The 15,211-nt window shown below is 38.7% G+C and overlaps 1 protein-coding gene across 1 annotated transcript in view; it reads right to left on the bottom strand.

The window, feature by feature from the left end:
• CDH18 (cadherin 18) overlaps positions 1–15,211 on the bottom strand; it is a 1,009,618-nt gene that overhangs the window by 63,147 nt on the left and 931,260 nt on the right. Inside the window, 4 exon segments of the mRNA XM_030551747.1 lie at positions 486–507; positions 509–555; positions 558–582; positions 584–623. Of these exon segments, the coding sequence (XP_030407607.1) occupies positions 486–507; positions 509–555; positions 558–582; positions 584–623 (134 nt within the window).

Here is a 15,211-nt window from a genome sequence, read left to right on the forward strand (position 1 = left end):
GGAGCAGGTGGAGGGGGGATTCAATCTGTAGGGTCATTAAGTTAATTCTAGCTATAAAAAGGAATGATTGACTTTCTCAGATTAGGCAATATTCTTTTAAAAATATATACTGTTTATTTGTCAAGAAATATGAAAGCTGATATTCAATCTCCACAAAAAGGCTAAATTCCTCCCTGATATGAGTGCAGTACATATAATGGAGTTGTGCCCGAGATAAATTGGTACCAATGTGCTTAATAGATGAATTTACATAGATGAATAAATTTACATAGATGAATAAATATATGTATTTGTATTTTTTCTGGAATTAGAGAATAACATGTATACCTCAAATTCTCCTTTACCTCCAAATTGGTGGAAAAAAGCCTGCCTTTGAAGAGAACCTATAGACAATCAGGATAATATTCCTTAAAAACAATTATTAGTCTTGCATTCATATGATATGGAAGCTTTTCTGTTACATGTCTAATAAATGTATTATTTACCTATCTCAGAAGCAGCAACTGTGGATGTTGTACCATGGTGTTTCCTCTCTGTCAAAGATCTTGGCCGTCTAATGGTTCCAGTGTTAGCATCAATGATTGAAATACCTATCTTCTTCTGTATTATGGTCAATGAAATATCTATGAAGAATAAAAAGCATAAATGCACAGATCTACTCCTTGTGGCATATATCATTGCACAGCTGAAGAAGGCTACAAAGGAACACAATATGGGCTAATTTGTAAGTTTTTAAAAATGATACAGATTTTTTAAAAGTTAGGAGACATTATGTATTATCAAAGGATCCAAATAAAATTACATTTATTTCTTATTTCATCATGCAACTTGATTTTTTTTTCCAAAACAAAATTTATCCAGAAATTTACAAGACACATGTGTCAGGAATTGATTTTTACATAGCAGGAAAAAAGAGTGTAATTCTATTATTAATTATTTGTTGTGACTGCAGTCTCTCTTGCTTGCTTATTTCCTGTACTGATACTATAGCATGTCTCACTGATATAAATTTTGAAACATGATGATGTAAGATATTTTAGAACATTAAGGATTGGTGGGATCAGAAATAGCTGATTCATGAAACTGCAAGTGACACTGGACTGGAAGCAGAACTAACCATGCTTAACTGCTTTAGTTTGTTGTCACATTGCCTAGCAGTGAAGAGGAGAACCTTGAAGTAGGGAAACCAAAAAAACAACAACCAAAACAGAGTGCAGGAACACAAAGGAAGAGATTGGCCAAGCAATATTTGTCAATGTATAATTCATTCATGATTACATTTAATAAATTTTATCATTTACAGACTTCAATCAATCTTTCTTTCTAACTCAGGCTTGGTCATAATCTCTGTTGAAAAATAAAGGAAGAAGGTACTGAATATCTCTTATGTACTGTAAGTGGTTCTTCAGATAGTTTATGACAGTAGTGCTGTTGTTCTGTGATAGTTTTAATATATAGAAGTTACGTAGGTCAAAACAATGGTTTTGACATACCACATCAAAAATTAAAAAAATATTTTCATTATTATGATTTATGTATCACTACAAACATGTATTGTACATTGCAGGATAATACAATACATAGTCTCTATTCCAAGGAGTTTCTAATCTAAGAGTCAGGCTCCTGCAGACACTGACTGCTGGACATAATGCTTATGACCAAGAGCAGACCCACTGTTGACTATTCACAGTAGTATGTACTACACTTAGTTTTGTTTGAACATGAGCACTGTACCCTAGGATTAGATATAGTACAATGAGTACAGCTAGAGATGGATGTAAGTGGGACAAGGATTACAATGATAGAAACACGTGGATGCTTATGGATATTATGTCCAACTAATATCAAATCACTAGAAAAACTTATAAGGGTAATCAATATTACCATAGCTCAAAGACAGCAATTTCATGCTAATAAAATAGTCAAATATTTGTTTCCAAATCTGTAGCTTTTGTAGTACACATAGATTGAATTTTGATTCTTTTGTGAACTATATAATCCACATCAATTACATACATATATTCTATGGGAGATTAAAGCACTGTGTTGAAATGAATAATTTCATTCTTCTTTTTATGTCACTTATGAAAACAATTTATTTCACTCACTATTTCAATTCCCTTACTATGATACTAGAGAGAGAGAAGAAAAAGTTTTGAATCTACCCACAGTTGTTTCCTTTTTGTCTAGTTTTTTTTTACATACATTTAGGGATGTAATTTAAAAAATGTCTACTGGATGGCTAAATATTTTCATGGAAAAGGTAAGAGAAATTTTCTTTGGCATAAATAAAAGAATATTGGACTGTTCTTTCATCATGTCTTATATCTTATGCTGATAAAGTGCTTCCCTGTCTTCTAAGAGTCCAGAGTTCTCCTTAAAACCCACTTCTTGCATGAAGATTTCCAGTACTGATATTTTCATTGGTGTTTCCAACTTTCATCTGTTCCAATTGTTTCTTGTGTATCCCATCTAGAAACATCTTACAAGTAGTTACTGTAGCAGGGAGTCCCCCTGATTTTAACTGGACTGTGTGCAGAAGAAATGACGCATTCAGGACTGTTTGCTGTATCAGATCTTTTGATGGTAAATTCTTCACATGTATTTTAAAAGACCTGGTCTACCTACACGCATTTAACCGAATTTAGCAGTGTTAAACTGATTTAACCCTGCACCCGTCCACACAACGAAGCCTTTTATATCGATATAAAGGGCTCTTTAAACTGATTTCTGTACTCCTTCCAGACGAGGGGAGTAGCACTGAAATTGGTATTGCCATGTCAGATTAGGATTAGTGTGGCCACAATTCGACGGTATTGGCCTCCGGGTGGTATCCCATAGTGTTCCATTGACTGCTCTGGAAAGCAATCTGAACTCAGATGCACTGGCCAGGTAGACAGGAAAAGCCCCTCGAAACTTTTGAATTGCATTTCCTATTTGCCCAGCATGAGCTCTGATCAGCACGGATGGCGATACAAGTCCCAATTCCAAAAAGAGCTCCAGCATGGACCATACAGGAGATACTGGATCTGATCGCTGTATGGGGAGGCAAATCTGTTCTATCTAAGCTCTGTTACAGAAAACAAAATGACAAGCATTTGAAAAAATCTCTCAGACTATGATAGACAGAGGCCAAGCAGGACTCAGCACAGTGCTGGGATGACAAGCATAATGGAAAGCCAAAGAATCAAATGGAGGCTCATGGAGGGAGGGGGTACTGAGGACTCCAGCTATCCCACAGTCCCCGCAGCCTCCGAAAAAGCATTTGCATTCTTGTCTGAGCTCCCAATGCATGAAGGATCAAAAACATTTTCCTGGTGTTTCAGTGTGTAATGTATTCAAATTACACCCTCCCCCCCAAAAAAAAGAAAGAGAAAAAAATCATTTCTCGCCTTTTTCAGTGTCACCCTATGTCTACTACATGCTGCTGGTAGACGGGTGCTGCAGCCTGAACACCAGCATCCCCTTCCTGGTGGCAGACGGTGCAAAAAGACTAGTATCCATTGTCATCATCAACCCGTGAGTGCTCCTGGCTGGCCTTGGTGAGGTCGGCTTGGAGGCACCTGGGTAAAAATGGGAATGACTCCCGGTCAGTCCCGCAGAGGGTACAGAAGGCTTGGTAACCATCCTCATCGTAGCAGCTGGAGGCTGAGCTCCATCAGTCCCCTCCGTTTCATGTTTAAAGAAGATTCTGTACTCCCTGGACTATCATAGCAGCTGGAGGCTGCGCTCCTCTCCCCTCCCGTGCCTTTAATGTCCTGCCTGGACTATCATAGCAGCTGGAGGCTGCCTCTCCCTCATTTTATCTCACTAAAACTCAGTGTTCTTATTCCTGCATTCTTGTTATTTCATCACACAAATGGGGGGACACTGCCACGGTAGCCCAGGAGGGTTGGAGGAGGAGGGAAGAAACAGGTGGGTTTGTTGCAGGGGCAACCCCTAGAATGGCATGCAGTTCATCATTTCTGCGGGATCTCTGGGGCTCTGACCCAGAGCAGCTGTGCTCTATGGTTCTCTAGTACACTTGCCCCAGATTCTAGGCAGGACTGACTCTATTTTTAGACAAAACATAAAGAAGGGAATGACCCAGGGAGTCATTCCCATTTTTGTCCATGCATCCCCGGCCGACCTCAGTGAGGCCAGCCAGGAGCACCCATGACAGCAGCAGAAGGTACAAAAAGATTGATAACCGTCATCACCAATTTCCAAATGCAAACGGTGCGAAATGACTGATAGCCATCATCTTATCGCCAATTTACAATGGCAGATGGTGCAATAGGGATGGTAAATGTCTCTGCTACCTTGCAAAGGCAAATGAATGCTGCTGTGTAGCACTGCAGTACCGCGTCTGTCAACAGCATCCAGTACACATATGGTGACAGTGACAAAAGGCAAAACAGGCTCCATGGTTGCATGCTATGGCGTCTGCCAGGGAAATAGGGCGCAAAATGATTGTCTGCCATTGTTTTCACGGAGGAAGGATTGAGTGATGACATTTACCCAGAATCACTCGCGACACTGTTTTTGCCCCATCATGCATTGGGATCTCAACCCAGAATTCCAGTGGGTGGGGGAGACTGCGGGAACTATGGGATAGCTACGGGAGAGCTACCCAGAGTGCAACAGTCCAGAAATCGACGCTAGCCTCGGTACATGGACGCACACTACCGAATTAATGTGGCTTAGTGTGGCCGCGTGCACTCGACTTTATACAATCTATTTTAAAAAACTGGTTTCTGTAAAATTGGAATAATCCCATAGTGCAGACATACCCTAAGACTTTTGTCTCCTATGTATGGTAAACCATTGTAGGTATGACCTGAAGAGCATCCCAATTCCAGAGGGCCAGCATCTGGCAGTGCCTTTCAGCTAGTCTGACCAGTTCAGTGTATCCTACTTCACTTATGTTATAATCTATGTCTAATAGGTATTATGTAAGGTATCATTAGAAAACCAATAACACAATAATCATTTATATTTGTGTGTGGTGTATGTACGATAAATTCCCCAAGGACTGAACAAACGTGAAAGAAATATAGGACTAAAATGTGTTTGAATCAGACATATCTGGGGAATGGGTAAACATGTTTTTTTTTCCAAACAAAGGAAAAAGGTGGATGCCTCTCTCCAGGTGTAATCACAGACAGCTGGTAACCACAGTTAAGTGGCCATTTATTGGCATATCAGAGGCAGCAGGAACAGATCAATGTACACTGTAGAAAGAACCAACAAGGAAGAAAGCAGCTTGGAACCTTCTCCATCAGATGCCATGGTACCTTTCCTTCACAGCAGGGACACGGAACTTTGAGAAGGATACATTTCAAAAGTTCACTAGACTATAAAAGACAGGGGCAAAAATCCCAAGTTATCTTTCACCTAACACAATAAAGGAACCAAACATTTTGTATTTGGTGGGAGATCCAAAGGGCTCCAAAAGTACTGAGTACAATACTGTTTAGGTTAAGCTACTGATTTTTATCAGTCCCTTGAATGGACACTTTGCTGTACTTATAAAGTACGATAAATGCATTCTATTGGTGCTCTAGAAATAAGCTTCCTGCCTCTTAATGACCAGCTCCACTGGATTCAGGTTGACAACCAAATAGCTTCAGTCATATAGCCTATTTTAGAGATAGATGACTATACTTCACCTACATTTTTCAATTTCTTGGTCCAATTAACAACAACAAAACCCAAAACAAACAACCAAATTAAAACCACCTTGCTGCTTATGATATTAATTAATTACATTGTTATTACTATTAATAATACTAGTGATGAATGTTGGTGCTTCTGTAGAATAGAAAATGGGGATATAGCATCAAGTCTAAAGCTTCAAATTGTTCTCCAAAACTGATTTTCATCATAGATGAAACTGAGATGCAACCTGCACCACCCTTCTGTCAGGAGAGGGTCTGTGCCCCAGAGGGAGATTCACTGAAGAGAAGGTCAAATGAAATGTGCATCACTGTTTTCCCTGCGTCTTTTGACCCAGTTCCTGGTCAAAGCTATCAGTTTTGTCATGGGGGTGGAGGCCGCACTGACCAGCTCTATGTCTTTTAGTTGAGAAGTGGTCACAAGTGCCCTCAGTTATCTTAAGAAAAGCAGAATATGTTTGCCATGAGGCAGAAACAAAGACAAGTTATAAAGAAATTACCATAGGCAGATGTAAAAAGCAAAGTGAGTTAGGCTCTGAGCTTAGCTACATAAAATATTGGGCAAGGGAGATTTTCAAAAATACCTAAGGATTTTAGAAACACAATAGCTATTGACAGTCTTTCACTGAGATTTTTGCTTCTAAATCCCTTAGAGGCTTTTGCAAAATCTTCCTAAATTAACTGAAGATTTCATATAATACCAAAATCTGTCTCTCTGTCAAGCCAAACAAGCTGTCAGTTGGAGTTACTGCATGTGTCTGTCCAGTCATTTTGGTTTATTGGAAAACCTAGCTTTTAGTCCTATTCTAACTCCTTTTATTGGCTTACACGTTACATTATAGATAGTACAAACTCAGTTTGGTGTCTGTCTTATACCTCTCACAGTTATGGACAATAAGAAATGTTCTTGTTCAATTGCCCCTTGTAGTCTGGCATTAATAATCACACTATCCACAGACATACTATTATATAATTAAAAAGCTCTAGAGTGATACCTATTGGAAAACTTTATCTGGCTTCAAATCATAGCAAAGCCTCTTTCTTCACAAAAGATTCTCAGATTTAAAAGGAGGGTAAAAGGGAAGAGCTCTCAAACAGTAGCTCAGAAAAAAATAAGTTATTTCCTTAAGTTTACCGCCTGTGATCAAAAGTTTGCACAAAGATTTTGATCAATGCAAACCTTAAGGATACTGCAGTCTATTGTTTATGTAAGAAACAGCCACATAATACTGAGTGATGTGATGAGTACAGCTAGCTTTGACTGGTGTCTTGAGCCTAACCTCAGTGGATGTATTTTGATTTTTAAAAACACCATCTCAGAGGACTGTTAGTTTGTCACTGCCACCCAAAAATTGGAGAAACAGGATCCCAAGAGGCCAGGGTTCTACTTCTTAAGAAAATCTCCCACTGTTGTTAACTCTGTCTCATGGCATAAGTACTCCACCACTCTAGTGCGGAGAGAAAGCGTTTGTGTTAAGGAATTTTTCCTTCCTTATAGTTTCAATCTGCACATTCCTTTTAGGGTCATGGGTGAGGGGAGCATGGCCTCATTATCCACTAGAATTTAGCAGATCTGGCTAGCCTTGCCTCTGGGTAAGCAATGGAGCATAGAGCACTTCACAAAGGGTTGTAATAGATGTGCTGCCTGTACACTCCTGGGAAAGGTCCACATGGACAGTTATTACAAGCTGTGCCTAACTGATGCAATCCAACCCAGAAAGATTTAAACCTGTACCCTTCCCCATCAGACCCTACCAAAAGAAGGCAGCCTATGGTTGACATCTGATTTAAGAAAAACCCCAAAAAATGGAGTCCCCACTTATCCTTACTGCTGGTCAAAGGGGCTGAATCTGTATATGAACTCTAAATTGATGCAAGAGGTTTCCCCATCTTAAATATAGATAAAAGTAACTGTTTGGCTCTAACAGAAGAAAACTGGTAATAGTTAGACTTTCAGGCCTTAAGAAGGATTATTGAATGTGAAGATCCAAGAGAGAGGGGTTAGATCTTATATTCACAATCTTCCATGTCCACCCTGGTTTGAGTCTAAACACATTTCATCAGTTCATGACAGCCATTTCACCTGGGTGACCTTGATGATTTAAAAGCTATTGTTTTCTTTATTGGCAAAACCAGATTTAAGCAGAGTCTTTCCTGTCATCCTCATGCATTCAAATGATAAGATATTTCTAATGTTCTTCTGGAAAGAAGTTGTGTGCCAGTTGAAGGCAATGGTGCTTAACATCTGCATAGTCCCAAAGAAAATATAAAAGATTATGAATTTGTCTCATCAGGCAAGACTAAAACTCAGGAGACTGTAATCCTATCCAGCTCTAAATTGGCACTGATGAGAATGACTGAGGATTGTGCATGTCATAAGTATATGAAAAGGTCTGAGGATAGATAAGCTGGTTTAGTTACCTAAAAGGCTTTACAAATTGATTAGATCCAATACATTCAAAAATTGGATTAAATTTCAAGTGACCTGGACATTTCTGAGTGTGTGTGGGCTCTGTCAGAGAGCTGGCTGCTCCAGCTGCAGCTAACCACGGCTTGCTGGTCAGAAGACAGAACTTTCATTGAACATTACTAGAGTTCCTCAAATGTGGACAAATACAGCTCGGCAGATGCAGCCTTCAGATGTGCCTCCTAAATGTGAAAAATGATGTGGCATTAGCCCACCATGTATGAATACAGATTACCTTTCATTCTGAGACTAGGGAATGCTGTTTGTATGAGAAGGGGAAATTATTTCCCCTACACTCACTTTTATTCACTGACAACTTCTACACATTTGTTACACACACGTGTCATCTTTCCTACCCTTGCCCATGTGAACTCTATTATCTTGCTTTTCTAGGAAAATATTTGCTTCCACATTTTCTTTCTTCACCTTTGCATGGACAGGAAAACCTACAAGGACCTAAGTTAGAAGTCAAAGCAAGATGAAGATCCCTCTTATTTTACTGACTTCACTGAATTCTTCAGAGAATTATTCCTGCTGCAGTGGTACTTTAAATAGGTGTATTGCTACTGGGCCTCTCACTGTTATATTCAGAATCCCACTTTTTCAGATAAATAAATATTTTACTCAGGTTCCATTGCTGCTAGGTAAGTACCAATATTGAGTTCAGTGAAATACAAAACTCAGTCCCCATCCCAAGGTACTTACATGCCAAACGTGATTTTAATAACATATTTACTCATGCTTTTGGACATATATATACAAAATAGCAGACTAAGTCACATAAGAATAAGTTTATATATTCATATCTGTTTATTACAGATTGGTGAAGATCAATCCTTCAGATCAAATCGTGTCCAGATTTTGGGAACACTCAGATATACGACCTGATTCTTCATGCTATACACAAGTTTTATTCTAGTGTAATTATGCTGAAGTTAGTGCAATTACACCATCGTGGAGTGAAAATTCAGGCCCTTTGAACCTCAACAGAGAAATAAACTCAGTTTTGCTGTCAAAACTATGCGTAAGGGAAGAAACCATTCTGGTTGTTTAGAAATTTTGACCATTTTGTACTCGAAATCTGAGATGTGATAGCATCTTTTGGGATTATAAATAGCTGTTTATGTATACGTAGCAGAGATAGAGCACACAACTTGACTTTGCCCAATAATATGCTGGGTATCTACAGGGAAGGAGCAGCAATTGGATGACAGCTGCTTCTGTTCCAACACTGTCACTAAAGAGATGACCACTGCAGCCCTAGGGAAGACCCACAGCAAATCAGATAAAGCAGAAGATTTGTAGTCTTCACCCAGGCAAAATAGGGTGCATTTCATATATTCTGATTAACAGACAAGCTTGCAGACCTTTGGAAAAATAATATTGAGGGAACAGAGAGGGCAAAAATAGAAGATGACAGGAAAAGAAGGCTCCTGCCTTCTCTGCTTGCATGGATCTGTACACTAGAACTGGGTGAATTTTTCTGTCAAAAAATCAGATTCACTGATACTGAAATGTTGTGTGAGTGCATGTTTGCCAAATTGTTCATGTCAAAAAACCAGGACACAAAAATGCCAAAAGAGTAAAAAAAGTTGAAATGAAAAGTTAAAAAAGACAATGTTTTCATTTTTTGATTCAAAATAACTTTCCATTTGAAAATATGCTTCAATATAATTTATTTATTTAAAAAAAACCACCCAAAATAAAACCTTTTGGTTTGGGTTGACTGAAATTTTTCCTTTGACCCAATACAATTTTTATTTATTTTTTCAATTCACAGAAAATTTTGAAACAAATTCGTTTTGGTTCAACCCATTATTTTTCTTCTGATGTTTTTGGAGTTGCCAGAAAACAAAACAAAACAAAAATCAGTTATTTGTATAGCTCTACTGCACGCTGAAACTCCTGCAGAAACATACAGAGTGGGAAAACTTTACAGTCCATTTATCAGGGCTTTGATGCCATCGTATTCACTGTTCATCCTAGTGCTTTACAAATTATACGAGTAAACGCAAAAAAGGATCTCTACCTTTTTATCCATCCTTTGCTTTGCACCAAAGTAGGTGCTGCAGTAGCCAACAGGGTGATTTCCATCTATTACCCAGATTCATAAAAATACAACAGGGTGATCCCCGTAGCAGAGATTCATAAAATACAGCCAAAGTGATATATTCAATCTTTACAGAACACAGACAGAAAAAAAGTTCACTCTCTATAGTACACCATGATTTAAAATATCAAACTGACCCTTTTCTTCATATACATTATATAATGCATCACTGCTGACTGTAGTAAGGACCTTCTGTTGACTTCTGTTCTCATCATTCATATGCTGTGTTCCATATGTCAAGTATTTGCATTGTTGTTGACCTTATTCTCACACAGTGATTACATACAACTTTCAACTTTACAAGATTACAGTAAGGATCCTACCACTAACCCTACATTTCCATATGAAGCCTATGCTCCCATAGTTCACAGACTACATTCCATAATATAATAGCTTATACTGTTTCAGCATGTACTGGGCCTACTTTATGGTACGGCTTTTCACTGCACTCTTTCCATACTGAATTCCAGACTATTATTATTATTATAGGAGCTTTATATTTCACTGATGATGTAATGTCTTTCAATCTTATATTAGGTGCCTGTCACTCCACTGTTTAAATGTATTGTGTGCCTAACTGAAATAGGAGATGCTATCATTTATATATTGTGGCCTACTTTCTCAATGGAAATCTTCATTCCACTTATATGCTCCATTCCATATTTAATATTTTTTCCCCTGCATCAGCAGAACATGTACCATAAAATAAAAAGGGCCCTAGAGTAATAAATGATCCTGGACAGTGTGTTTGCCACAGAACCCACTTGAGCAAGCAGCTCCAGCTCCCTGTTCTGCTTCCTGTTGCAGTGTGGGCATGTGACAGGGTATAGGTCAGGATGTTTACCACATCACCGAAGCTCATTGGACCTATCTTCCCAAAGACATGTAAGATAATGGAGCCTGTGAATTTTGGCTTTGTCTGTTTTGGGTTTTTTTTGGAAGAGTGGAGCAAGAATAGTTAGTTTTCATTATCTTCTTTATTTGTCAGCAGTGGGTTTTAGGAAGACCAGCTACTAGGCAGGAAAGAAAAAAACTGTAAGAACAGAATTCTTGCAATATTCATTTAATTTCCAAAACCACACTATAGATCCCTCACATACTCATGCCTAAGATTCTGAAACCAAACCAGAACATACTTTGTGTAAGCACAGGTTTGGCTATAGGTTCCTCAAATCCAAAGGACTTCAAACATTAAGGAGGGTTCAGAATTTGAGGAGTTGCTTTTGTTCCATCTCTAATAAATTTAAATTTTTGCATTTAGGAACATAAATATAATCCAGCTCAAGATAATTAAAGATCTTAAAGGTCACAAAAAGAATGTTGGTAGTACATTGAGTTTCAAGAGGATATACTCTTTGTTACAATACACATCTCAGTGTTCCTTTTAAAATATCAAATTTTTTCCTGGCTGTATAAAGTATGATACCATCTAATTTGTCAAATCATCCCTATATTTCACTAGCAATGCAGCAAAAGTTAAAATAGGTTCCTGCATTTGCTCCATTATTTGAAACCCAAATTAATTTCCCTATATGATGTTAATTTTGTAATTCTGTGAATAAATAATACATTGTTTAATTAGTAGGTTATTTGAGAGCTCAAAACAGAAGTTTAGCAATTTAATCCAGACTAAGTTGATGCAAGTCTGACTTCCTTACAGCTCCCAGATACTCTCAGTGGCTGGAAAACAGGTTTTTCTACTCTGTAACAGAGTAGGTATCTTAACCACTATCATATATCATCCATTATGAGGTTATACTATGTGACAGTTAGACAAAGTAGAAAGGCAAAAGCAGCAGGAGACTCTACTACATGCTCTACTAACTTCCCATAAAATGAGCAGTCTGAAGCTCACAGAAAAGCTTTTCCAATTTTTGTAGGTTTCCTTAATCTGGTTAATGCTTTCTACCTTTCCTGGAATAAAGCAGCTGCTTTGTATAAAAGGCAAATGAACCATGTGGCCCAATTTACTTCATATCTAAATCTTCCATGTGTTTATTGGGTTTAGCTATAGTTACAAGAGTCAGGTTGGAGGGGAGGGAAAGAAAGCAGTTTATTTTCTAGTGCATTCAGGAAGGTACTCAGACTACTTCAGTTTCCTATTGTTAATCAAGCTCTGCACTGACTAATGAAGTTCATTATAGCAAAGTGGAATACAGAGTGGTTTGGTTCAACATGAAAATGCTTTGAATTTCAAAACACTAATACAGTGAAACCTGCCTTAATCAGCCCTGGAAGGATCCAACAAAAGTCAGTTACTTAGAAGAGGCAATATTTAACCAAACAATGATATACATGGTACCAAAAAGTGGGATATGTTTATATTTGTTGTTATTTCTATTACAGTAGCACACAGAGATCAAATCAAGATTAGGACCCTTTCAAGGGGACAGTCTGTTCAAACAGTTAGTAAGAGACAATCCTTGCTCTGAACACCTTACAATCTAATCTAAGGCAGGACAAAACAAATGGGTCTAACAAATGATTGGAGGAAATCTTAAAATTGTTGTTTAAACAGTGAGTTGAATCCTGGAAATAATGAAAAATATTTGTTAACTGATATATTTCTAGAAGGCTTTGTATTCTCAGCATTTACACTAACTACGGTATGAACCAAACTACCACCATGCTTTGCACTCTTGCCAGGCTTATTGTGAACTGTATGTAACCCTGTGTATGCAGAACCTTTGAGAAGTGATGCAAAATATAAAGAGAGTTGTAGGAAAACTGGGATAAATGGTATAGGAGTCCTGAACTAAATAAAATGCTGGAAATAATTGGTGCGGGTGCTAGAAATAATTGGGGGAGATGTCTCTGTACCCTGAAAACAGGAGGTGCAAACTAGATAAGGGAAAGTATGAAAGGTTTTTCCAGGGCTGGCCCTAGACCAAATGGTGCCCCAGCTGAGGAGCGTCTTCCGTGCCCCCCTCTATTTGTTAAACTTTTAAATACCTTATTTTTATTGCATTTCTAGCCCATTTCACAACTTGAATGCATGATTTGCATGCATAATTTATCCCTGTCATATAAGATGATACATTTGCATGCTAGCATCTGCACAACAAATATAGGACCCTGAGCCTGGAACCCCTTAAGTCCAGCACCCCACGCAGTCGCTTGGGATGTCTGCCCCTAAACCCAGCACTGGGCTTGTCTTAATTGGGTGGAATTTGGGGGAATTTTCTGTTTGTTGTAAACAAGGGATATATACAGATGCTCCCCGACGCAAGCGTTCCCTAACTCTAACCCTAATGTAACTCCAACCATTACGCAAAAAAACAACAACATATAAACAAACAAAAAAAACCCCCTCCTATTTCTAGCTTACGGAACTTTTTCCATAAACTCGGATTTGTGTACGTTGGGTTTATGTAATTCGGGGAGCGTCTGTACCTGATGTGACTCATATTCTTTGGAGCAGTGAAAATGTAAGCTGCAGACCTTTTTTCCCCTTTCTGTATAGTGCTGATCTATCTTTGATCAATAATCACTGATTGAGCTGTCTAAATCAAACCCTCTAATATATTGCACAGCAGTAGCAGAAGTACTAGAACAGGGGTGGGCAAACTTTTTGGCCCGAGGGCCACATCTGGGAATAGAAATTGTAGGGTGGGCCATGAATGCTCATAAAATTGGGGTTGGGGTGTGGGAGAGGGTGATAGCTCTGATTGGGGGTGCAAGTGTCAGAGTGGGGCCAGAAATGAGAAGTTCAGGATGTGTGAGGGGGGCTCCAGGATTGGGCAGGGGGTAGAGTGTGTGCATGGGGGTGAGGGCTCCAGCTGGGGATGCAGGCTCTGGGGGGGGCTGGAGATGAGGAGTTTGGGGTATAGGAGGATGCTCCAGGCTGGGATCGAGAGGTTCAGTGAGCGGGAGGGGGATCAGGGCTAGAGGTTGGGGTGCAGGGAGAGGCTGCCATTATTATATGTTTATGCATTAGAGTAAGACTTCTCTTAATCCAGTTCCCTGATTTAGGGCACAATGTCGAGGAGGACTTTTTTTTCCCCTCTCTGAAGCACTAAGATCAGTAAGCAGAGATCTATGTTTATATGAGGGAAGTTAGCCCATGCCATTGGCACATACAACAGTACCTATTAACATATTAAAGTAATGGGAAGTGTTGCATGAGATCTCTGTTTCCAAACTTTTAGCAGCTCAAAATGAGAACATCTCAAGTCATCAAATTGCAGCCTTGATTCTCTCTGGACAACTAGATGCATCGGGGTTTAGAGAATAGCAGACAACTGAGTTTCCTCAGAACTCTTCTGCCTAAGCAGAGCAGTCGCAGGAAGAATGCCTCAAGGAGAACGCACTGTGACTAGAAGGATGCACCAGACAAAATCACTTACAGGGATGGCACCGTTGCCCAGGGACTATTGCAGCCCTGAGGCAGTGTTAGCAGCCCTGGAGCTGTTCCACTGCTGGTTTGAAGTCTTTCAGATGAAGGATCTTTTCAAACTAACCCCCATAGAAATACTCTGCTAGTCTGTGCACTAGGACTGCACATAGCAGATCCAGAAAGAAGAGAGACAATTAAAAACAAAGTTTGAAAAGATGTCAAATAAAATACCCAAACAACATTATAATGACCAATTTTCATCTTTCATTTCCTCTTTTATTCTGTACTTGGCCAAGTCTTTCATAAACTATCAGATTTCACACCAACACCGTTACTACTAACCTTTGTAGGAATGAAAACAAATCTTGCAAAATTTCATTCAAAATGGGTTCCCCCCCCACACAGGAATTTTCAATTAAAAAAAACCTTTCCTTCACACTGAAATCAGAGATTTTTAATGTTTCTACAGAAAATTAATTTTCATTCAAAAGAAAATTGTTAACTTTGAAAATATTTCAGTTAAAAAAACACAAAGACAGGTTAAAGTTGAGTGAAATGAAACAGAAAATATTACCATTCACTGTAATTACTTTAAAATGGTTTCTTTGTTGGTCAACCAAATAAAACAGTGATGCAAATGA

Source organism: Gopherus evgoodei, chromosome 2, assembly GCF_007399415.2.
Source record: "Gopherus evgoodei ecotype Sinaloan lineage chromosome 2, rGopEvg1_v1.p, whole genome shotgun sequence".
Lineage (NCBI taxonomy): Eukaryota > Metazoa > Chordata > Testudines > Testudinidae > Gopherus > Gopherus evgoodei.